The sequence below is a fragment of the Takifugu rubripes genome, chromosome 8 (genome assembly GCF_901000725.2).
Source record: "Takifugu rubripes chromosome 8, fTakRub1.2, whole genome shotgun sequence".
NCBI classification, from domain to species: Eukaryota; Metazoa; Chordata; class Actinopteri; order Tetraodontiformes; family Tetraodontidae; genus Takifugu; species Takifugu rubripes.
In genome coordinates, this window is record NC_042292.1 from 13,839,377 (window position 1) to 13,863,124 (window position 23,748).

At 47.3% G+C, this 23,748-nt stretch overlaps 5 protein-coding genes across 6 annotated transcripts; 3 read left to right on the forward strand and 2 right to left on the reverse strand.

Moving 5' to 3' along the window:
- Positions 1-63: 63 nt before the first annotated feature.
- On the forward strand, positions 64-2,310 carry LOC105419599 (tripartite motif-containing protein 5-like). Its single transcript, XM_011621245.2, has one exon. The coding sequence runs from the start codon at positions 283-285 to the stop codon at positions 1,735-1,737; it is 1,455 nt and encodes a 484-aa protein (XP_011619547.2). The 5' UTR covers positions 64-282; the 3' UTR covers positions 1,738-2,310.
- A 747-nt stretch (positions 2,311-3,057) lies between these two features.
- Positions 3,058-3,615, forward strand: LOC101076923 (cell death activator CIDE-B-like). Its single transcript, XM_029841084.1, is given in 3 exon segments — positions 3,058-3,087; positions 3,138-3,304; positions 3,373-3,615. Coding segments are annotated over 3 exon segments (339 nt in total). The 3' UTR covers positions 3,515-3,615.
- A 2,712-nt stretch (positions 3,616-6,327) lies between these two features.
- Positions 6,328-9,845, reverse strand: gmpr2 (guanosine monophosphate reductase 2). Of its 2 annotated transcripts, none has more exons than XM_029839594.1 (10): positions 9,719-9,845; positions 9,184-9,331; positions 8,857-8,976; positions 8,252-8,335; positions 7,990-8,163; positions 7,823-7,904; positions 7,631-7,737; positions 7,410-7,452; positions 7,183-7,342; positions 6,328-7,104 (listed from the first exon to the last, which is right to left on the reverse strand). In XM_029839594.1, exons 2-10 carry the CDS (start codon positions 9,268-9,270, stop codon positions 6,915-6,917), a joined length of 1,047 nt encoding a protein of 348 aa, XP_029695454.1. In that variant the 5' UTR covers positions 9,271-9,331; positions 9,719-9,845; the 3' UTR covers positions 6,328-6,914. The 2 variants fall into 2 exon arrangements, with proteins under 2 accessions (XP_029695454.1, XP_029695455.1); XM_029839595.1 differs by lacking the exon at positions 9,719-9,845 and adding an exon at positions 9,545-9,690.
- Positions 9,846-10,056: 211 nt separating this feature from the next.
- Positions 10,057-11,382, forward strand: nedd8 (NEDD8 ubiquitin like modifier). The gene is made up of 4 exons (XM_003978563.3): positions 10,057-10,235; positions 10,341-10,388; positions 10,609-10,691; positions 10,760-11,382. Exons 1-4 carry the CDS (start codon positions 10,218-10,220, stop codon positions 10,869-10,871), a joined length of 261 nt encoding a protein of 86 aa, XP_003978612.1. The 5' UTR covers positions 10,057-10,217; the 3' UTR covers positions 10,872-11,382.
- Positions 11,383-11,388: 6 nt separating this feature from the next.
- slc7a8a (solute carrier family 7 member 8a) lies at positions 11,389-23,695 on the reverse strand. Its single transcript, XM_003978564.3, has 11 exons — positions 23,008-23,695; positions 19,391-19,595; positions 17,438-17,589; positions 16,000-16,125; positions 15,325-15,478; positions 14,913-15,036; positions 14,708-14,811; positions 14,490-14,586; positions 14,252-14,401; positions 13,968-14,145; positions 11,389-13,590 (listed from the first exon to the last, which is right to left on the reverse strand). The coding sequence occupies exons 1-11, from the start codon at positions 23,138-23,140 to the stop codon at positions 13,457-13,459; spliced, it is 1,557 nt and encodes a 518-aa protein (XP_003978613.2). The 5' UTR covers positions 23,141-23,695; the 3' UTR covers positions 11,389-13,456.
- Between the last annotated feature and the right edge of the window lie 53 nt (positions 23,696-23,748).

Consider the following 23,748-nt stretch of genomic DNA (forward strand, 5'->3'; position numbering starts at 1 on the left):
ATTATTTTTTATTCATTTATTTTCACAGCCTGATTCCATCATGACCGAACTTATAATAGACTTTATTTCTCTATATGATTTAATAATAACGGATCCTGGGCAACGCCCCTCCCCCAGCAGTATTACAGAGAAATGGAACCGAAAGTAAAGTTACGATGGGCGTTGGTTTCTGTTTTCAGGAAGTCGAAACCTTGTTTAGTCGAGCGATCGCACAGTCAGAAACCTGAAGAGTAGCAAGAAGGATCTGAAAAGCCTCAAGCCTGAAGGGTAATTAAAATAACCATGTCTGGCGAACCAAGTAAAGAGCCTGGCGTTATCCTCTGTGACATGTGCGCGGACAACGATCGCAAACCAGCACAGAAGACCTGCATGAAGTGTGAGATCGCCATGTGCGGGGAGCACCTCAAGCCTCATCTCACCACTCCGCTGTTACTACAGACGCATCCTCTGACCGAACCTGTGGCTCTGGGCGCCACCACCAAGTGCCCCCAACATGGTAAACTGCTGGAGTACTACTGCCTGGATGACCTGACCTGTGTCTGCGTCTCCTGCGCCATCGAAGACCAGCACCGTCTGCACAACATGAAGACCTTCTCCACGGCCCGCAAGGAGCTCAAGGAGAAGCTCGTACACGAGCAGCAGGATCTGCTGACCAGAACTGGCGGGAGGGACACGAGTCTGGAAGAGTGGATGAAGGTGGAAACCGAGAAGGCGACGCGCTCCGGCGATCAGCTTGTTGATGCTGTGAAACAACTGCGTGATCTTGCTCTGACCAGTGTCCAGAACTCGGTCTCTGCCCGTATGGTTTCCATCAAAACCAGCACGGGCAGCCTTCAGGCAGCACAGGGCGAGACGGACACCTTCCGGTTCTTGCAGATGTATTCTCGGGTGAACCAGGATGTGGAGAAAGCCAAGGCCGTGGATCTGACACGGGGCTTGGAGCCTGGGGTTAATCGCGACACCCTGGTCCAGCAGGTGAGCCAGTACGGCGTGAAAATGGTGGCGCAAGCTGAGCATTTCTGGAAGTCCCTTGTAGTTCTGGTTGACCCAGAGAAGCGGGCGGAAATCTCTTCTAAAGAACCAACTCAGACCTTTCAACTAAGGATCACAGGGTCTCTCACTACACTATCCAGAGACAAAAGGAAAATCTTCTACAGTAAATCCCAGACCCTGCAAAATCAAGCTAGCGTGTTTAATATTCAAGACACCGACCCAAAGCTGCGCAGTTCAAAGTTACAAAAATGGGTGTTGAGCCTGTCCGGTGATTATGACTGGACCATCGGATTATGTCGGAAAACCTATGTCGGCAGCAACAACAATGACGCCTTTGGACTCTCCTACATTGATAAAAGACTCTACTGTCTCACAACAGGACGACGTCATGATGTCAGCGATCTAGATAATTTGGTCGGCCAGCAAACCTACGAAGTAATATGGCATCAACCTGATTCTCTGTCCTTCAGTCTGACTGCTCAACAAGAGAGGACAAAAGTGGTGAGCATAGAGCTCGACCCCTCTGACAACGATCTAACACCCTTTGTTTGTTTACACGTGGAAAAATTACAGAGCCAACCAGTCACATACGCAGGGTTTAACCGAACTCCACAACAATCGAAGCCCCGATGGAGTTGCACGTGTGGTCGAGTTCATTACTTGGATGACTGTCCGATAAACTGTTCTTGTGGAAAATCTATCAGCAACCTGGGCACCACAGATCTGGTCTGTGAACTTCTGTGAAGCTGCAGTCTTCAGGACAGTTTCGGACCAGAAAGTTAATGCTTTAAAGAACCGACCTTTGGCCCAGCCCAGAATTTAGGGCTTCGCTGTCCTAAGATGACAAGGATGTGTGTCACGGTCCACAGAGGATTCTGAGTGATTACTTTGATACCTAAGTGTAAAATTCCTAACAGGATATTTAGTCTAAATACTGAAGTGTCTTTATCTCCACCTGTTACATATTAAACACCCTTGATTATTGTCTTATTATTGTTCTTACGATGTTTGTCGCCCTCTGATGGTGGATTTTGCTCACTTGTGAAATAATTATACAAGAAATTTATGAAGATTGTGCTGATTCACAAATAAATTCCATTCAAACGCTGGACATGGAATGGCTTTAATTTAACACGGGTGTCAGGAAGATTGAAGTGTGCATTTTATTTTGGCCTTTTTACATCAACATGGCAGTAGAAGGGTCACAGGCCACCGTTTGAAGAGACCGACCTTGAGACTCAAGGCTGATACCAGAGAATCCCACTGAAATATCACTCACATACACTTTGGCCTTTGATGGGGGGGGGGGGGGGGGGGGGGGGGGCTGCATATACTGAACATGTCCCCCAGGACTGTACCTTTCAAGTCCATCTATTGGTTCTTGGGGAGTCATAGCAAGGAAAATTTGCCAACTTTGTTTTAAATTAACTCAAGATAAACATTCAGAATTTCGAATAAAGTGCAAAACCTTCTGATTAATGGAGGGACTGAATTTTTTTAAAAAAAAGGGAAAATCTCAATGTGCTAATTAGCCACAGCAGCTGCATATATATTTTCATAAATAATTTAAGACTCTTCTCAGTTTAAGAGGAAAACGCGTGGCCTTGGATTGGAATGTAAAGGGAAAAAAAATATTGTTTCGCTTTTTTCTGCTAAGTGCACTGACGACATCAGGGACTCGGTTTCAAAGACACGTCCCCCGATGCTTAACCGTCGTTGCCGTAAACTGTGTTGAGCTGCTGGGTGACCCTGATGAAGGTGGTCCTGCGGCTCAACTCCTTCAGTTTCCCCGCCCCCACGTAGGTGCAGGTGGACCGGACCCCGCCCAGGACGTCCCGTATAGTGACCTCCACCGGGCCTTTGTAGGGGACCTCCACCGTCTTCCCCTCCGACGCTCTGGAGTAAGTGAAAAGCGCACATGGAGGTTAGTCCTGACGGGACGTGAGCGCCCACAGGCAGGAAATGAAGGCTGACCTGTACTCAGCCACGCCCCCCGCGTGCTTCTTCATGGCCGTGTCGGAGCTCATTCCGTAGAACAGCTTGTATTTCTTCCCGTTTTTCTCAATGATCTCTCCCCCGCTCTCCGAGTGGCCGGCGAGCATCCCGCCGAGCATCACGAAATCCGCTCCGGCTCCTGAAACCAGGAGCCGGACAGGCCCCGCACTGGGAAGGATATCGCTCGCGTCACCTTCGACCTTTAACGAATAAGCCCAAAGGATATTTTCGGCTCGCTGAGTGTGAAGGCTACATTTCAAGGCCTTTATTCCGTGAGCGCTGACTTTCAGTGTCTGGGACCAAAGAAAGTCCTCAGGTAGGCAAATCGATGACCTCTAAAATAAGAAAAGTTCTAGTTAACGGGTCTTGGTTCTGTCTTCGCAGGGAAGCCCTGCGTGTTGCATCGACCCTCCTGCAAGCTGCCGGGCACCTGCTCATCACCTCGGCCTCCATGATCCGCCGCATCATCGACGGGACTGAACTCTGGAGCTCGCAGAGGGCCGAGTACACCACCAGCTGGAACTGAGTCCCAGCCGACCCGCTTCGGGGGCCACTGGGCCTCACCGTGTCCACCAATGTGTGATTATGTCTTTACATCTGGCAATAATGAGTATTACGGGTCCTGATTGCTGTTTTTTGTCTTTATTGTACAAATATTTCGAACTCACGAATGGACTTCGCGTTGGAGATCTTAGCTGAAATAACATCCTGATGTAGATGCTCTTTTGAAAACGTACAGTCCTGAATGAAAGAAAAACTTATTGTCCGGTTAACAAATGCAAATAAATCACAGCCTAATAGACAACAACAGAAACAATAATAATTTAGGAAAAACACCGAGAAACATTTTTGAGAAACTATGTTATAATATGTACTTGAATTATTATATGCAAGGCTTCTTTAAAATGTATTTTAAACTGACAATTAACGGATATATAAGTCCAGTTTAAGAAGGTAAAGAATAACATTCAAATCGCTTAGATGGTGGGTTAATTTATATGAATTTGATGGTTAATGAAACCAATTAGCAGTTAGTGATGTTGCGGCCTATTTTGTAATTGGCATGAATTGGCTGGGATGATTTATGAAAGGTAAAGGGGGGAATAACTTAATAACGACTAACACTTGAAATAACATTACCTTTTATCGTCGCTGTGTTCGCATTTATAAGTGCGCTAACTAGAGTAGCGCTACCGCAAGGCGACAGAGAAACATGTTCAAAATGCTGCTGATTATTATTATTATTATTTACTGATTAATTTTCGCAGCCTGATTCCATTATGACCGAACTTATAATAGACTTTATTTCTCTATATGATTTAATAATAACGGATCCTGGGCAACGCCCCTCCCCCAGCAGTATTACAGAGAAATGGAACCGAAAGTAAAGTTACGATGGCCGTTGGTTTCTGTTTTCAGGAAATCAAAACCTTGTTTAGTCGAGCGATCGCACAGTCAGAAACCTGAAGAGTAGCAAGAAGGATCTGAAAAGCCTCAAGCCTGAAGGGTAATTAAAATAACCATGTCTGGCGCACCAAGTAAAGAGCCTGGCGTTATCCTCTGTGACATGTGCGCGGACAACGATCGCAAACCAGCTCAGAAGACCTGCATGAAGTGTGAGATCGCCATGTGCGGGGAGCACCTCAAGCCTCATCTCACCACTCCGGTGTTACTACAGACGCATCCTCTGACCGAACCTGTGGCTCTGGGCGCCACCACCAAGTGCCCCCAACATGGTAAACTGCTGGAGTACTACTGCCTGGATGACCTGACCTGTGTCTGCGTCTCCTGCGCCATCGAAGACCAGCACCGTCTGCACAACATGAAGACCTTCTCCACGGCCCGCAAGGAGCTCAAGGAGAAGCTTGTACACGAGCAGCAGGATCTGCGGACCAGAACTGGCGGGAGGGACACGAGTCTGGAAGAGTGGATGAAGGTGGAAACCGAGAAGGTGACGCGCTCCAGCGTTCAGCTTGTTGATGCTGTGAAACAACTGCGTGATCTTGCTCTGACCAGTGTCCAGAACTCGGTCTCTGCCCGTATGGTTTCCATCAAAACCAGCACGGGCAGCCTTCAGGCAGCACAAGGCGAGACGGACACCTTCCGGTTCTTGCAGATGTATTCTCGGGTGAACCAGGATGTGGAGAAAGCCAAGGCCGTGGATCTGACACGGGGCTTGGAGCCTGGGGTTAATCGCGACACCCTGGTCCAGCAGGTGAGCCAGTACGGCGTGAAAATGGTGGCGCAAGCTGAGCATTTCTGGAAGTCCCTTGTAGTTCTGGTTGACCCAGAGAAGCGGGCGGAAATCTCTTCTAAAGAACCAACTCAGACCTTTCAACTAAGGATCGCAGGGCCTTGCGTGACACTATCCAGAGACAAAAGGAAAATCTTCTACAGTAAATCCCTGACACAGCAAAATCAAGCTAGCGTGTTTCATATTCAAGACACCGACCCAAAGCTGCGCAGTTCAAAGTTACAAAAATGGGTGTTGAGCCTGTCCGGTGATTATGACTGGACCATCGGATTATGTCGGAAAACCTATGTCGGCAGCAACAACAATGACGCCTTTGGACTCTCCTACATTGATAAAAGACTCAACTGTCTCCCAGCAAGACAACGTCATGATGTCAGCGGTCTAGCTAATTTGGTCGGCCAGCAAACCTACGAAGTAATATGGCATCAACCTGATTCTCTGTCCTTCTTCAGTCTGACTGCTCAACAAGAGAGGACAAAAGTGGTGAGCATAGAGCTCAACGCCTCTCACAACGATCTAACACCCTTTGTTTGTTTACACGTGGAAAAATTACAGAGGCAACCAGGCACATACGCAGGGTATTACCAAACTCCACAACAATCCACAAAGATTTGCACGTGTGGTCATATTTATTACTTAGATGACAACTGTCCAAGTAACTGTTCTTGTGGAAAAGTTATCAGAGACCAGGGCATCACAGATCTGGTCTGTGAACTTCTGTGAAGCTGCAGTCTTCAGGACAGTTTCGGACCAGAAAGTTAATGCTTTAAAGAACCGACCTTTGGCCCGGCCCAGAATTTAGGGTTTCACTGTCCTAAGATGACAAGGATGTGTGTCACGGTCCACAGAGGATTCTGAGTGATTACTTTGATACTTAAGTGTAAAATTACTAACAGGATATTTAGTCTAAATACTGAAGTGTCTTTATCTCCACCTGTTACATATTAAACACCCTTGATTATTGTCTTATTATTGTTCTTACGATGTTTGTCGCCCTCTGATGGCGGATTTTGCTCACTTGTGAAATAATTATACAAGAAATGTATGAAGATTGTGCTGATTCACAAATAAATTCCATTCAAACGCTGGACATGGAATGGCTTTAATTTAACACGGGTGTCAGGAAGATTGAAGTGTGCATTTTATTTTGGCCTTTTTACATCAACATGGCAGTAGAAGGGTCACAGGCCACCGTTTGAAGAGACCGACCTTGAGACTCAAGGCTGATACCAGAGAATCCCACTGAAATATCACTCACATACACTTTGGCCTTTGATGGGGGGGGGGGGGGGCTGCATATACTGAACATGTCCCCCAGGACTGTACCTTTCAAGTCCATCTATTGGTTCTTGGGGAGTCGTAGCAAGGAAAATTTGCCAACAGGCGTTTTAAATTACCTGAAGATAAAAATTCCGAATTTCGAATAAAGTGCAAAACCTTCTGATTATTGGAGGGACTGAATTTTAAAAAAAAGGGAAAATCTCAATGTGCTAATTAGCCACAGCAGCTGCATATATATTTTCATAAATAATTTAAGACTCTTCTCAGTTTAAGAGGAAAACGCGTGGCCTTGGATTGGAATGTAAAGGGAAAAAAAATATTGTTTCACTTTTTTCTGCTAAGTGCACTGACGACATCAGGGACTCGGTTTCAAAGACACGTCCCCCGATGCTTAACCGTCGTTGCCGTAAACTGTGTTGAGCTGCTGGGTGACCCTGATGAAGGTGGTCCTGCGGCTCAACTCCTTCAGTTTCCCCGCCCCCACGTAGGTGCAGGTGGACCGGACCCCGCCCAGGACGTCCCGTATAGTGACCTCCACCGGGCCTTTGTAGGGGACCTCCACCGTCTTCCCCTCCGACGCTCTGGAGTAAGTAAAAAGCGCACATGGAGGTTAGTCCTGACGGGACGTGAGCGCCCACAGGCAGGAAATGAAGGCTGACCTGTACTCAGCCACGCCCCCCGCGTGCTTCTTCATGGCCGTGTCGGAGCTCATTCCGTAGAACAGCTTGTATTTCTTCCCGTTTTTCTCAATGATCTCTCCCCCGCTCTCCGAGTGGCCGGCGAGCATCCCGCCGAGCATCACGAAATCTGCTCCGGCTCCTGAAACCAGGGCAAAAATAGCAAAAACAAACCCAGGTGCGAGTCTAACGTCAGGTGGGTAACTCACCGAAAGCCTTCGAGACGTCTCCCGGGCAAGTGCAGCCCCCGTCCTGTGTGGGACAAAACAGGGCAACCTGTTACCAGAGCGACTGTTGTCTGTCCAACGCACAACAGGACGTCACCTTGGACGGGCGGGAGAGAGGGGAACCTAGCTTGACTGGGCTAGCGTTTATTCCTCTATTTTTAGGATCAGACTCCTGATTTAGGATTGAAGCGAGAGGGACTCACGGAGATGATGTGGCCGCCCAAGCCGTGGGCTGCGTCGGCACACTCGATCACGGCGCTGAGCTGGGGATACCCGACCCCCGTCTTCTTGCGGGTGGTGCACACGGAGCCTGTGAAACACGTGTAGAAAGAACCATGAGGTGCGTTTCAGAAGACGAGGTGACCTTTGGTTGGCGGGGACGACGCGCCCGTCACCTGGTCCAATGCCGACTTTGATGATGTCGGCCCCGGCCAGAATCAGCTCTTCCACCATCTCTCCCGTCACCACATTTCCTGCCTGACAGAAACAAAGACGGCGGTGAAGGAACGTGGTGATTGCGTCCGAGCTGCGCGTCTCAGCCCCGGCGTGGAAGCGGACTGACCATGATCGTGTGGGAGGGGAACTTCTCTCTGACGTCCTTCACAAAGTGAACAAAGTGCTCGGAGTAGCCGTTGGCCACGTCGACACAGATGTACTGCAGCTCTGGCACCGCCGCCACTATGGCCGAAATCTTCTCGAAGTCGTTTTCGCCGGTGCCTGTGCTGACCGCTACACTCTGGAAAGCGCACATTGAAACCAGAAGGCTCGTGCTGCTAAATAGCTAAAGTCAGTGTAGTAAAGGTCAACGTGGAAAAAGAGAGCACCTTCACGCATTCGGGATGCTTCGCCGCAAACTCCGCCCAGTCGTCCACTGAGTAATGCTTGTGGATGGCGGTGAAGAGGGTGAACTACGAGAAAGGAGACAGGAAACACCCGATCAGTGACGTCTGCGTGAATCGCACCCGGTGGCCACTAGGGGGCGGCCATTTTCAACATTCTTATGTAGCCTAAAGCAGGTTTTTCTGCATTCAACTGAAAATGTGCAACAGAATCAGGTAAATAACCTTTCCCAAATATGTGACTGATATGTTAAAACGATCTGAAGCATTTAAAAAATGCATTGGTGTGGTCATTGGCAGACTACCTGGAGAAACTTGCTATGCTACATTTAGTCCCTTTTTATTATTCATTAGCCTGATTAATTTTCTGCTTATACTTCCGTCAAGGCGACCAAATATTTGTCTCATTCATCCTAAAAAAAAAATCTACTGACAGATTCTGTGTTTATAGAAGGCTATGAGGCTGGGACTGGTACAGCCAAGCCTCGTAGCCAAGGTCTACACAGATCTCGTCTTCATCAGCACACTGTTCAAATTAAACTTTCCTTCTCTGGCGTTGGCAGACGCTCCAGAATGAATGCACACTTTACCTGGTGCAAAGCCAGGGCCATCTCAAACGTGCCGACCGTGTCCATGTTTGCGGCGATGATGGGGATCCCGCAGTAACTGCCCTTCGAGTTCCTGAACGAGAAACTCCTCATCAGGTCCACCTGACAATAATAAGAGTTAAACCTACCTTTTAACAGATTATTCACTCAAAAGTGATCGCTTCTATTACTCACACAAACAGAAATGCAAATATTAAATATATTATACTTTCAAATGAGTTGTAAATTGCTTATCAACATAAAACGGGATAAGACTGATGTTTTTAAGGATGCGCGGTGTATTTATGTTTAGACATAAAAAGTAGCTACCTCGCTCCTAGACTTGAGTGTGCTCCGCTTTGGACGTAAGAGGACATCCTTGAAGTCCAGCTTGATGTCATTTTCAATACGAGGCATTTCGAGACAAATATGTGCAGGAAGATGAACAATAAAACAGATGTCGCCCCAGAATGTGATGCTGTAAAACAGAGAGAGGATCCATGAAACTATTCCGTTTAACCAGACAGACATTATCCTCGATAAACTAGCACGGTCAGAGATCATGAGGTAATAACACAGATAAACACGAATAAACAAGGAGTTATTACTACAGTGGCGTGCAAGAAGACCACATTACAAAGTAAAAAGCAGTAAAATGCAAACATGACAACTGTGCCACTAGTTACTGTACCTGAGACAAGAAATAACTTGCTCATGCGACGTCAAAATTCAAGGTTAAGCTTATATCCGAATCTAAACATAGCCGTTCTGATTAGCATTGCAAACAGTTTGCTCAAGTATAACGCCCTGACTAGTCGAACGAATTAGTTCACGGCGTAGGTTAAATTTTAAAAAAAATGTTTACCTTCGGGAAAGTCTGACTGAATGTGTGCAGCGTTTTTTACTTTTACGCCTAATGCGCGGGAAGTCTTACAGCGGCGGACACCGGCAAACAGCCGCCTTTGTAGTTCTTTAGGATCTTAAACACGCGGGATACTTGACATTAAAACTACAACACGTTCGAAAATGTTTACGACATGTTGCGCTGATGTCGTGATTTTTTTCCGCACTAGTGAAACTCGTTTTCTAATGTTACTTTTTCTTCGTTTTGCCTTTCTTATTGTGCTGTTATTAAAAAGTCAATATCAGTACCAATTTATCAAACAAAACCTCTGAAAATAATTTGAGAGCGGAACGTTTGATGCGCAAACGAGGCGGTGCGGTTTAGTGGAGGACACAGGAAATATTCTTCCAGGTTGTCGTATTTCTTCCATTGATTGTATGTACAACGTTTTTTCCCTCAAGAAAATAGCATCTGTTCAAACATCCAGTTATTGTGTCAATTAGCTCACACGTAAACAGAGATGTTGATTAAAGTGAAGGTAAGATAAAAGAAGCGTAACGATCTTGTTAAAGCGGTATTTAATGGTAAATCAATGTTTCGTAGGGCGTGGATGTTTCTCACAACTTTTTTCTTTCCATCTCAGACGCTCACAGGCAAAGAGATAGAGATCGACATAGAGCCTACAGATAAGGTAATATTTTGTTGACTACTCTATTGTCTAATTGTGAACGTGAAAATGCAGCCAGGACTGACATTCTTATCGTTATGTTAATGTTATACATTGAATAGTTTATATTCTCCTGTGTAGCAGTAACTACCTCATTGATGGTCCACGGTAATCTGGGTTAGTGTATTTAACCTCAACCTGAAATTTGCTTGTCTAACATGGCAGATTATGCCTTTCCATCCAGGTGGAGCGGATTAAAGAGAGGGTGGAAGAGAAGGAAGGCATCCCTCCGCAGCAGCAGAGGTTGATCTACAGTGGAAAGCAAATGTAGGCTTTCTTTTCATTTTCCCTTTTGTCTGTTTTTCTGCAGTCGACTGACTTGTCTTTATTCACAGGAATGATGAGAAAACAGCAGCAGACTATAAGATTCAGGGCGGCTCTGTTCTCCACCTGGTACTGGCTTTGAGAGGAGGACAGGCGCGACGGCACTCCAGGCCAGCACTGTAGCCGTGACCCGGAGGCACGGCCTTGCCTCTGCGATGTTTACAACCGAAGACACGCGGCCGAGTGTTGCCATCTCACTTGACAGTCCTGCTTGTGACAGGACGACTCTTCGCAGTAGCGTTGGATCGAGTTGTGGCAGGAACTTCCCAACAATCAAACCCAGAACCTCTATATGAGGCTTCTTTGGCAGGAGCAGAGGTAATTATTTTATTAAATTTTTTTTTTTTAAAGTGGCACACCCTTGTGGCTCCTTTAACTGACTACTCACAGCCTCAGCTTTTTCTTGCCAACCTAGTTGTCTCTTTGTACTAAATCATTTGCCTCATACTTATTCTTGATATGTCCTCCCATTAAGGTCATTTTGTATGAAACGGTGTTAATTTACATGTTAATTTAAGAGCAATAGCATGTGTGCAGATGTAACCCACTGCATCAAACGTGTTCATTTTCACAAGAATTCACCCGTGAGATGAAAAGATTGTCTGCGAAATAAACACGCCATGCATAACAGACGCAATACTAGTTGTAGTCATATTTTTATTTATATTTCACACTCACCACCAATACGTACACTTAAATCTTAATGTAAAATAGACACAGTCTTAAGAGGCACATGAGTTAAAATGGGGTCTTGGGGATGGTAAGTAGAGTTTGAGACTTTAGCGTGTACTTGATAATACTTGGTTAGACTACTAGAACATAGAAAACAACACTTCCACACCACTTCAAAGCCTTTTTGGTCTGCATTCAAATGAACATTTCAGTGTTTCAGGAAACATTTAGCTGTGAGGGAAAAGAAAGGTGCAAAAATCAGCTTTTATCCCTCCTGATGAGCAGGATCTAACTTGGCACTTTGACACTGCTTTTGCTTCCGCTGCGGTTTACATTGTCTTTCTCTAAACTAAGCATTCAGGGCCTCATTTACAAAGGCAGAAATCTTAAAGAAAAATACAATATGGGTGAATAGGGGGGAAAAAATGAAGTGAGGCCTGAGTTAAAAATGGAAACATTTAGCCAGTGGTATTTATTTAGAGTGACAATAAACACAGTCATAACACCTCGCATATGCTGTTAGTACACAATAACCAAACACGCTTTAAACACATCCAACAACACCCTGTTCACACGACAATTAACAGAACTACACGGTACTGGCCTGTCTAACAACTCTTGATAGGCATGATTAATTAGGTGTCTGCCAAAGCCTACTCTTTCTTTGTGTGTGCGTGTGTGATGCCTCTGAGATCCTGAGGGAATCAAACTAAAAGCACCATGTTTTTTGGAGCAATACTGTCACTTGTATTGCTCAGGCAGTGGATGTAAAGAGAAGGCAGAGGGGTTGCCCTGAGACACTAACAGATTATAGAGACACCAAAGTGTGTGTGATTGTGTGAGCAGCTTATATCTAAAAATAAAAAAACTAGTGTAGATGCAAAACTATGACCTGACAACGGAGATGGGGTTGTTCCTTCAGTCATCTCTCCAGGTGCCCGCACTATATTGCACTAAAATCTACCAAAATCCGTCCGTCTTTATTTGCTTTGATTTCTACCGCCTGGGTCAAAGACGAGGAATCAAAGAAATATAGTTCACAAGCTACAAAAATAACTTTTGCTGTAAAACAGTTTCACACAGGCATTCACGTGTGTCGGTGTCGATTTGCACATCAATGCAAACGTGTCTCTCGTCATCTACGGCCACGCGTAGGAGAAATCCTGACTTAGGGATCAGCGATCTCTCTCTCTCCGTGTTAGTCGGAAAACACGGCTCCAATGGCACACGAATATAGAACAGAGCTAAAATTAAGACATTTTTAAAAAGTACTGTGCACTGTTTATAGATCATACATCAGCTTTTTAGATTTTCGCCGGGTGAAAGAGTTAAAAATGCCTTAAAAAAGAGGGGAAAAAAAACAAGATGAACGTGAAGTCAAGTCGAAAACAAAACAACAAATGACTGAAATCAACACGGTAAAGCTAAAATGACACCAAAAGGCAAAAGGAAACAAACAATCATGACAATTCTTACAAAAAAAGAACATTTTGGAATCACGTCATGTTTAAAAGGGGAAAAAAAACAGTACTCAGTGTATTTCCTGTCTCAGTCTAAAACCTGCACTTTGAAGACCAAAATGCAGCTTTGGTGTGTAGAACGGCTGGCAGCAAATTTAGTTTTGGCAGAAAGGAAAACAAGGTTCGCATCACAGGTGATCTTTTGATTGAAATAATAAAAAAAATGCAATTTTACATCATCAGTCCAGGGAGTGTGCAGAGTAGGAATAAAAGGGGGACAAAAGAGAAGATAATAGACAGTTACAGTAGCTTAAGCAGGTATGTAGGCGCTGGAAAGCTCTAGCCTCTCTATATTGCACTTTTGAAGGACCCCTAACTCAAAGGTTTGAGGTCTCTTTACAATAAAGATGCATACAGAAAGTCTTAATAAAAAAATATTCAAAAGGAGATATGTAGGTGTGAGTGTTTATCGCCAAATCTACATGTTTCTCATGTTTTGTGAGCACCCACACACGTGTCTGCATTGCTCTGTTTATATCTGGGCAGGTGGGCAATTAAAAACAAGCTCTAAGCCACTTATTTGTGGTTCTCTTCATCCTCTTTGGAGAGGGGAGACTTGACCTCCTTCATCTCCTCCGCCTCCTCCTCGCCTTTGTCTTCAGCCGGGTAAACCACCATACAGAACTTCTGGCCAAAGAGCGACATCTTATCTGAAGATCAGGACAGAAAAGTTTAGGATCTGGGTTTTTTTTAAATGGCTTTCTGCAGGCTCCGGGGCAACAGGGGGCAGTATATCGAAAGTTGCACTGTTGTAATTAAAAAAAATTGGGGGAAAAGCCATTAGGGAGTGTAGATACATCACCAAAATTCTCTTCATTGGTCTATTTCATTGAAACCTGTTCATAAATTTTGGAGTTATTTGGCCAAAAGACAGAGAAACAAACCGATGCCGGCCGTCACATAACCTCCTTGGCGAAGGTAATTAGATGGAAATCCAATGTAAAGTAAATAAAAACAGTGAGGAAAAAGCCACAACCAATGTCTCTCTTTTACTCAAGTTCTTGAAGGTGACGGTAAATTAACTTACCAACGAATGCATCGAAGCACTGCGGCTTATTGTCCCAGTAGACCCCCAGGAAGTAGACGGGGACGCCAGTCAGCATGATGGCCAGGCCGATCCCGCACACCACGGGCTCGGAGTACAGGGAGAAGATGAGCAGGAAGGCCCAGAAGATGAGGTAAATCACGGGCCAGATAAGGCTAATCTGAAACATGAATCATAGCAATGACACAAATGTAAACAGGACATTCAAAAACTATAAAATAGGTGCAAAGGCAAATATCCCCCTTAAATGTGCTGCACATGAGCACCTTGATTGGTCGATTCATGTCGGGCTGTTTAATGCGCAGGACAATCTGCCCGGCAACAGTGACCCCGTAGAACAAGTAGTTGATGAAGCCCACGTAGTTGATGAGCGTGTACATGTCGCTGGTGCAGAGCATGAGCAGCGTGGACAGGCACTGCAGAGGAACAGGTGGGGAGGCAACGGTCAGTGACAGGAAGTCAGAGTTCCTCCGATTTGGAGTTACTATGGAGATGATGACTCACTGTGAAGAGCAACGCGGGGATGGGAGTGCAGCGTTTAAGGTGGATCATGGCCAGGAGCCTGGGAAGGTGACCCTCTCGGGCTCCAGCAAAGAACAATCTACGAGCGATGACATCACAGATGTGCTTTAGAGATCTCTCCATTGAGAACGAAATGAGTGGGAACTGGCTTCTGATCATTTAATAACGCACAGATAGACGTTTAATTTGATCTGACTAACCGTGAGGAGGTGAAGAGGGAACCATTGACGCCCCCGAAGGTGGACAGAGCCACTGAGATGGGCATGATCCATGACATCACACCCAGCAGCTTCTCTCCAAATGTCTGAGGAAGGAGATGTGTTTAGTACTGGCGCAAGCAGATGCACTGCGAAACATGGCCGCTAGAGGGAGCCCTGCCGCTGTAATGAGGCTCCAGCCACTCACCACGGCGACGGCATTGGAGGCCAGCAGCTCCTGGGGACTCATGGCCGTGACATAGGCGATGTTGGCGAAGACATAGACGAAGGTCACCAGGGGGATGGAGATGAAGATGGCGCGAGGGAGGTTCCTGTACAGGGCAAAACAAGAGTATGAGGTAGGGCTTCAAGACAGGAAATTAAGTTTTTAAGTTGAACTTAGGAGAGGGGTTTCAAGCGGGCAGCAAGATTATTGAAAAGAACATTGAGCCGGATATAGAGATATTACTTATTCATCAGACATGGGATTAAACTGGGAAACTAGTATGGTATGTAAGGGATAAGTGCTGAAATAGCTGTGCCATTAAGTACTCTGGGGAAGCTTACTTCACAACCACGTAAACACTCTTTTAGTTTAAATAAAAAAGAACATGTTTTACACGTATGGGTCCACCAGCTCCTCTGTGACGTAGTTGAGGAAGTTCCAGCCTCCATAAGCAAAGGAGCCTTGTAGGAACGCCAGAGCTATCAGGCCCACATCATAGTCCTGGAAAGGCTCGAAGGCATTGGCTGGCTCCAACCAATAGTATTCTCCTACAGGTAGGGGAAATCACACAGGTTCATTACTGTTCATTATTAGGTTTTGTGTAGAGAATTTCCATGGCAACGGTGAAGAAGTTGTCCTATAATTCAATAAGTAGCAAATGTTACATTTATTTTAAAAAGTCCCCTTTAAATTCCACATGATCCCAGGGCCTCTAGTTTCTACTTTCCCATTAAACTTTCCCCCTCCCCACCCCCTACTCTGGGGTAGTTCTATTCAGCTAGAATTATTACTACCCTTGCTTTCTGCAGCCCTCATAAATGACCAAAATTCTCCCAGCCGTAGTCGCCGAGCGCTTTTATCCCGTTTCATTTGTCTCCAAATACTCAAAATCCCTGTCCTGTTGTTCCAGGGGCCTGCTCTCCGTGGCCCCTGTAATAACTGGCCCTCTGCCGTGTTGTGACAGTGAACCCAGGGAGGCGTGCAGATATTAGCTCTGAGAGCACCCCTGCGACTCGCCGACCCCTCTGGCGCCCTCCCGATACGTCCCCGGTGACCTTGGCGAGCTTACCCTTGCAGATCTGGACCAAGCCCATGATGATGATGAGGGCCAGCGCCAGGAGCTTGCCAGCGGTGAAGATGTCCTGCACCCTGGTGGCCCATCTCACGCTGGAACAGTTCACCCACGTGAGCAGCACTAAACACACCAACGTAGAGTATTTGGGCAGAGAATCAGCGCTTTCTGTGCAACCTCAAACCCATGTTGACACATATGTGCACCTGTACGATTTGTTTGGAGGGAAACTCGCGCACCAGATTAACTTGGGCCTGATCTGACGTGGATGATAATGGATTGGGTCTGTGCTGCGGGCCATCGGGTTCAGGCCATTAGGGTGCCATTAAATAATAACCACGCTCGACTCTGGGGGATTAAGTTCACCAAGCTGAGTAACTCTGAGTCAGACCGCCACCGCAGGGATTGAGGCGATGCAGAGGAACAGGGAGAGAAGCTTGGTTCCAGGTTAACCTCAGAGGGAAGTTTTAGGATGGTGAATGAGCTAAAAAGTCACTTTATGAGTGTAGAGAAGTGTAAAAAAAGAAAGGGGAAGCCCCAGAGTGACAATAAACAGGAAATAAATGACTGCAGGTGCACAGGACTATTTGACTTTTAGTCTTTCAAGTCGGAGTTGAAAGTATAACAACGATATGACCTCATCACCCCCCCCTGCGGATCACCAGCAGAAGGGTCCCCCCCCTTCCTTTGTGCCTGGTCCTGCTCGGGGCTTCTTGCTGTTAAAATGGAGTTTTGCTCATTTGGGGCACATGTTCTTTTCATAAAGTGCCCTGAGACCTGATGGGGTTCACCACGAGGCATTCAGGTGGATCTCGAAACAAACACGCTGATGACGCCGGCGCTCAGCCGACAAATTCGAGGGAAACCGGGGCCAGATCAACAAGTTCTTTGTCGTTCTGCTGAAGGTTGCACAACGTTACCTGTTGAGTCGTGCCGACCGATGGCAAAGGCGGCGATTTATTGCAACAGTGTGAGGAAAACCTGCGGTAGGTTCGGGCGTCAAATAAAACCCTTGTTGCAGGGAGGATTGTTTGACAGACGTGAAAGATGTTATTCGTGCTCTGGTGCGAATTCCATCTGTCTCCCTGTCTGAAGCCCGTCTGCAGTATTTTGCCGTCGCGCGCGAACTTTATCGACGGACGTTTTACGTCTTTCCTCCCACGATGGATGATAAGAGGTGCAAAGATGTGATCTTGTTTGCCGACGCCTTGAGTTTCTCAAGTTCAAGTTCAATCCTCCTCCGGTTTCAGCTACTTTGACATTCATCCCGAGGCTACAACAGCTTTTGTTGACTTGAAGGTGTTGACAAAAAAAGTTCAGCATGTCAACATTAAGACATGTCTCTACACGCAGACATCCGAAATAGTCCTTGTGTTCCATAATTCATAAAGTTTCTCTCCATAATACAAGCAGAAGGGGAGAAAAGGACACTTACACAAGCAGACGCCGGCCAGCAGACGAAGGCCGCTCTCTGGGGGGAAGCAGGTGGGGAATAGGGGCTGGAGGACGTAGTTGGAAAAGGTCAGGGCGATCACGGCCTGATTGGTTGGGTATATCACCAGCACAGCGATCCACAGACGCAGGAACCTAAAAAAGAGAAGTAGGGGGGGTGGCAGGTTAGAAACCTAGTGAGACGCAGCGGGGCTTCAACAGGAACAGGAGGATGTGTACGACAAAGGTACATACAGTACATCCTTCCATTTATACGTTCAAAGCAGGTTATTTCTGGGCAAATATAAACTTTCCATGTACTAAAATGCTGTCCTTCTCAGGCGGGGATGAAAGAATTCAACCACAAACACAAGTGGAAAAGTCCCTTTCTGGCCGCCACTAAGTTCAATGGTGGTGGGCGTTGTTTGAGTTGTAAAGCCGTTAAATCAAGACTTTGAAGAGGTGGAAGACATGAGTAACGCTTTGACAGCACAACTTTCAAAGGTTATGGTGGAGAAACATCATGATGCAAGAAGGTAGAACATTGCAGACATGTGAGGACATCTTAAGGAGGAGCAGGTCTACCTCATGGTATAGTGTACCACCACACTGAATGTGCTAATGCTAGCGAATGCTGTCACATTTAGGAGGAACTATGACATATATCTCAGTGGATTGCATAATTTTGGTAGATACATATGGTGTATTAATACAGCGTTATATACAATAAGTGTAATCTTTCACCACCTCTTTCCTTCTGTCAACACGCACATCCCAAATTTAGCATGTGCTGTTCAAACAGTCGTCCGCCAAACAGGAGCGGGAAAACGCCCTTGAAGAGGTTTATTTGTCGAACCAGAGGGCACGGGGGGAACCGCTGGGCCCCGACACATCAAACTGAGCATTTGAAGCTCATTGATGTGTATTGATAGACACCGCACCAAAGGGACGAGAACAATCCGGGGCTGTTTTGTCTGCGCAAATTCCTTCCCAAAAAAATACCCCGATATGGATCCTTGCGTAAACAGTGCTCTGTTCTGTGTTTCCAGTCCATGCAAAGTGCACAGTGTGAGTAAACATCCACGCTAACAAACAACATTGTGTTGCTAGGAATTTAAGCTAGCGTGCTTCCCATGGCATACGCCAACACCTTGAAGGCCTTTTGGGAAACGTGGAGGAAAACCTGACCTGGAAATGATTTGTTAGTTGGGATGTGGCGAATAGAACCCCCCCACTTCTGGTTGGTACATCCCTACGTCCGCTGAATGAATTTCATCCTTGGGCGGATGGGCAATCCCGATTAAATAATGATTAAATAACAGATGGGTGGTGACAGAGTTCTCTTATGCATCGAGCCCACCTGATGCGAACTGTCCCAGCAGTGTCAACACACACCAAGGCCCCCGATGCACCGTAAACTCACTGATACTTGCAGGTCACGTACGATTACTCTCAACTCTTCCATAATTCACAACAAAATTGACCCACTATTGCAACTATTGTACACACCGAAATACCTTCATGAACAGTAAATAAAACACGGACAGAAGACCCACAAGTCCTCGGGACCCAGCCCACGAGCGCCCCACAATATAATGAATACATGTCTCCATCTTCTTAATAATTGTATAACTGTGTAAATATATGTTTAAGTGACTTCATTTAAGTGAGTTAAACGACACACTTGGCCCTACAGTTTACTTTAGTCATTATCTTTACTATAAAAATGCAAATCAAACCACAAAAAAAAAAGAAAAAGCCAACATTCCACTGGTACGGGGTTAAAAATCACCTGATTAAGCCGATTAAAATGATCCACGATGAAGGGGTCTTTACATGTACGCTAAAATAAATCCACGTTTAAATAACTGGAATAGTTTCGCAGCCCCTTTCCTGTACAAAGGTGGGTATTTTCGCACCTGCTGTGGGTTTATGAAAGAGTCTCATGTTCGCTCACCCTGCCAACCCTCCAAAAATGTCCTTGACATAGGAGTAGTCGCCCCCGGACTTGGGGATAGTGACGCCAAGCTCCGCGTAGCACAAGGCCCCGATGGCCGTGATGACGCCCGTGATGATCCAGACCACCAGCGCCACGCCCACCGAGCTGGCGTTCTCCAGGACCCCCTTCGGACTGACGAAGATACCTGAACCGATGATGTTACCTGTGGGATTAAAGCAGAGGTTGCTGTCAAGCCAAATATGCTTCCCACCGCACTTTTGTTTGCTTGTTTTATGACTTTTGGGAACGTAAAAGTCCTTGATTGCCTCAAAGCCTTATTAGCCATGCTAATATTGTGTTCAACCCCATAAAAAAAACTTGTCAAATTTTCCAAACCTGAAATTGCAAAAGAATGAGCCTGTACATGCTCTGGAGTCTAATAAAGACATGAATCAGTTTATAGTCAGCATAAAACCTGTTCACTGAACTTTCCCCTGAGTAAAACCATAACCACTACAGTTAGAGGGTGTCTCCTGGAACGAGCGCGCGCTAGCGAGCACATGCCGGAGAGTCATACACGCAGGGAAGCTGTAATCTGCTGACTGGCCGTCGAGGAAATGAACCAAAAACGAGAGAGGGGTGAAAGAGTGCAAAGAGTGGGGGGGGGGGGATGATTCCTTGACAAGTCGGATAAGCATCACGATGCCAGGCAGCGTGCACGGTGGAGCGGAGGAAGTGGGAGACTGGGATCCGACATTCAGGAGAGACCCATCCTGCAACTGCTGTGTGATAAAAGCCAGGTCAGAGGTCAGGGGCCACGGCTGATGGGGCGGGCTGTTCCCACCCGTCAGATGATACAGAGCAAATAAATGTGTCGTTAAAGGGTTAAAGGTTGAAGGGTTGGAGAATGTGATGGAACTGTTCAGTACAAAAGTCAAAAGTATCTCGTGGCTGTCACACCCCCCCCCAGTGCTACTACTAACATCCTATGGGGACGAGCGGGATCTGAATGAGCGGGAGCCCGGCCGGAGTCCCGTACATCAGATTAGCTCGCGAGTCGCGGCGAAAAGCAAATCTGCAGCGAGCTTTCACAAATCTGAGCAAAAATCCGAACGTAAGTCAAACCACGCGCCACAGCGACGGGCCTTAGCGCTTAGCCCAGTTAGCCCCTTAGCTAATGGGCGAGGACGGCGGCTCTCTTATGTAAGCCCGGCTGCAGGTGAAAGGTGAGGAAAAACAGACAAATGAACGTTTATGGTGACAACTTTACTGCAGCGGGGGTCATCTTTGCCCGACCTTTGACCCCACGGCAGCCATGTGCTGACTCAGCACTTTCCTCTCCTAAAGCTGCAATTTAAAGTCGGCGCAAACCAAGGATTTGAAGGAGGGAGGGGACTTGCAAGTTGCGGGTCGGCGACGGGGGCCGAGCACGAGACGCGCTGACTCGTGCGGAATCTCTTCGGATTTCCGGCTCCCGTCGGCGATCCTGCACCCCGAGGAACGCGAGGTTCGGGCAAAGCGGCTCTCTCTCTCTCTGGAGCTGGAACTGAAATCCGGCCAATGGCCTCGCTTCCTGGCTCCTTGGATATTTGGACACCCTTTGTTGTCGCGTAGTTGTTTCACAGAGGAAGAGGCTTGGTCCCGTGCATGCTCTGCGAGCACTTTTCAGTTCCTCTTAGGCATTGTTTCATGTCAGCAATGCGGCAAAATTTGTTTAGATCACCTCTGGATTGTGTCTCTGATCCGTCTGCGTTTTTTTCCCCTCCCCAATAAGAAATCCTCCTAAGAAAAACAGCCAAAATAGGAATTTTAGATGAATTTCAGCCACTTTATATCTCTGGGGTCCACTTATATCACTGCTCAAGCAGCCACCAAGCTGACGCAACCTTCTGCTGCCAGATCTCTAGCTCACGCACACACACATGCACGCACACACACATGCGCGCACACACATGCGCGAATATACACTGTAAGGCCATAAATGTGTGTTATCTGATTACCCTGGTAAACATTTGTGGAAAGCGCTGACGTTGGTAAAACGGCAGCAGGGGGGGTCTCGGCCCTGCTGCTGCTGCCAAGCGATGGATTAAACGCGCAGGTGCATAAATAATAAGAACAAATCACAGGTTTAAATGTGATTATTGCAAACGTCCCACACGCCAGAGTTCGGCTCAGACATGGCTAAGCCAATAAAACACCATTACCGGGGCGGCGCACCCCCTGCAAGTGGCCAGAAGTTCAATTTCTAATCCCAATTCCTGGCATCTTAACTGGCCACTGAATAGGTCATAAAACGGAATCTTTTCAGTCTCGTGCGCTCAGCCCCCCCCCCCCCCCCCCCCAACTTTTCTTTCTTTTCCTTTCTGGGAAACCCAGCAGGGGCATGTTCGCAGTGAGGATCAGACGAGTCACCTGCAGCTCGCGCCCTGCGCACATGTGACAAACAGGGGGGAGCCAAGCGCGTCGAGACGGAGCCCTTCGAAGAGGGCGTGAGTCGTTTCGTGCGTGGAGGGGGGAGATAAAGTGATCGAGATCTGCAGAACACAGATAATTGGGCACTGCCACAATCGACCCAGAACCGGATGGATGTCCTTAAAAGGGGGGTCAGAAGTGGTTCTGAAACGGCCTCGCTCGTCATCTGTCTCTCGGGATCGTGCGCACTCTCCGCTCCTGCCGTCGCCGTGGTAACAAACCGCGTCATCCCTGCGCCCCCCCCCCCCCCCCCGTCAAGGTCAAGGCGGCCGACCGGCCTGACTTCCCGTGCGTTTGCTTCGAGCGAGCAACCCCCTGATGGGTTCATCTGTGCCCATCCGTGCGCGGCATGGGGAGCGGCCACTCTCGGCGCCACCTGCGCGCCCCCGCCGCATGCGTTCCTCTGATTCTCAGCCAAGATTCTATCGATCTGGTTCAGAACCCCTTATTTCTTTGCAGCCACTTGTCTGATCTCATCATTTCCGCGATTAGATGTGAGCTCCGTCACAGCTGAGTCAGATTGGAAGCAAAAATACTTTGGGGGGGGGATTTTCTACTAATGCTGAGTCAAGATTTACCTCCTTCAACCTTCTTTCACCTTTCTTAGGAATGATTAACGTTCCTTCATTAAGTAATGAAGCATCCCATAATAAGAAATGCTTCGTTGCAGGACAGCAGCATTTAATATTCTCATATTTATAGTAGAATAAGAAAAAAAAAGTAGAATAAACTTTTCTTGGCTTGGAAAAATGACTTCGAATAAATCAAATCCGACTCTTAGGCCAAAGTAAAAAGCCCGTTTGGTTTGTTGGGGGGTCAGAGACACTAATCAAGCTCTCACCCCGTCAACTTTGCCGTGCGTGTGAGCAGAACCTTATCACCAATCACAGGTTCGGGGGCGATATCCTCGGTAATGTGACTGGTCGCGATATCGCCGCTCCGCGCTCACATCAGTGCCGCGCGCGGATGTTTATTCACCTCTGTCCACGCTATCTAATCCGAGAACATCCACCAGTAAAGTTACTCTAAGATCGGCGGAATCTGATCCCCGTCTCATCTCAGTCAAAAAACACGTGACAGCGCACGGTCCGAGACGCGTGCGCGCGTCCCCCAGCGCGTGGAAGCACCGGCCGGTGGATTTCGTGGCTTTTTTGCGCACTCACCGACGATGATGCCGCAGGCGCTCACCAGCCCGATCTCCTTCTTGAGCGCCACGTTGCTCCCGGACTGTTTCCCGTCGGCAGCATCCTTGGAGGAGCCCGCCGTGCTGCTTCGCTGCCTCGCACCGTCCGTCATGGTTTTTTCCCCCCACTCGATCCTTCCGCTCTCGACGGCACCTGATGCCTCTGTGCGCGCAACAGCAGCCGAGAGAGAGACGCGCCGCCCGCACTTATCTGAGGAGGCGACTTGATTGCTGCGCACTCAGCAACCTTTAACAGCGGCCGTTATCAGAAAATAGACCGGAATAATAAAAGAAAGAGATCGTAAAGTCAATGCGCCGTTGGGTTCCTGCGTGACTTCCGGCTGCCAGGTTATTTTTTAGGGGGGGTAAAGCAGGTTGCGCTCTGTGGAAAAGCGAATTAAATCCAGTTGTCGAGCATAAGGTGCGTATTCCGAATCCTTCCTGAAGAGAGGTAAGAGGAGAACAACAGTCCTGTTGTTGCTGTCGTCACTGTTTCCTCGAAAAAGCCGCGATTAGAGGCAACAACATCCTCTCCCCGGGCTGAAAAGGCACCTCAGCGGCTCGGTCCGATCCATCAAACTTTGTTTTCTGGAGCGGTCGCATCTTGGTAAATATACACGGTGTCCTACACGCAAGAGCAGCAGCGCCGGCCCCTTTTCCAGCCCCCGTCATCCACCGCTTGTTTGGTCGCTCCCGAAGACCCTCCCATTATTAGATGTGT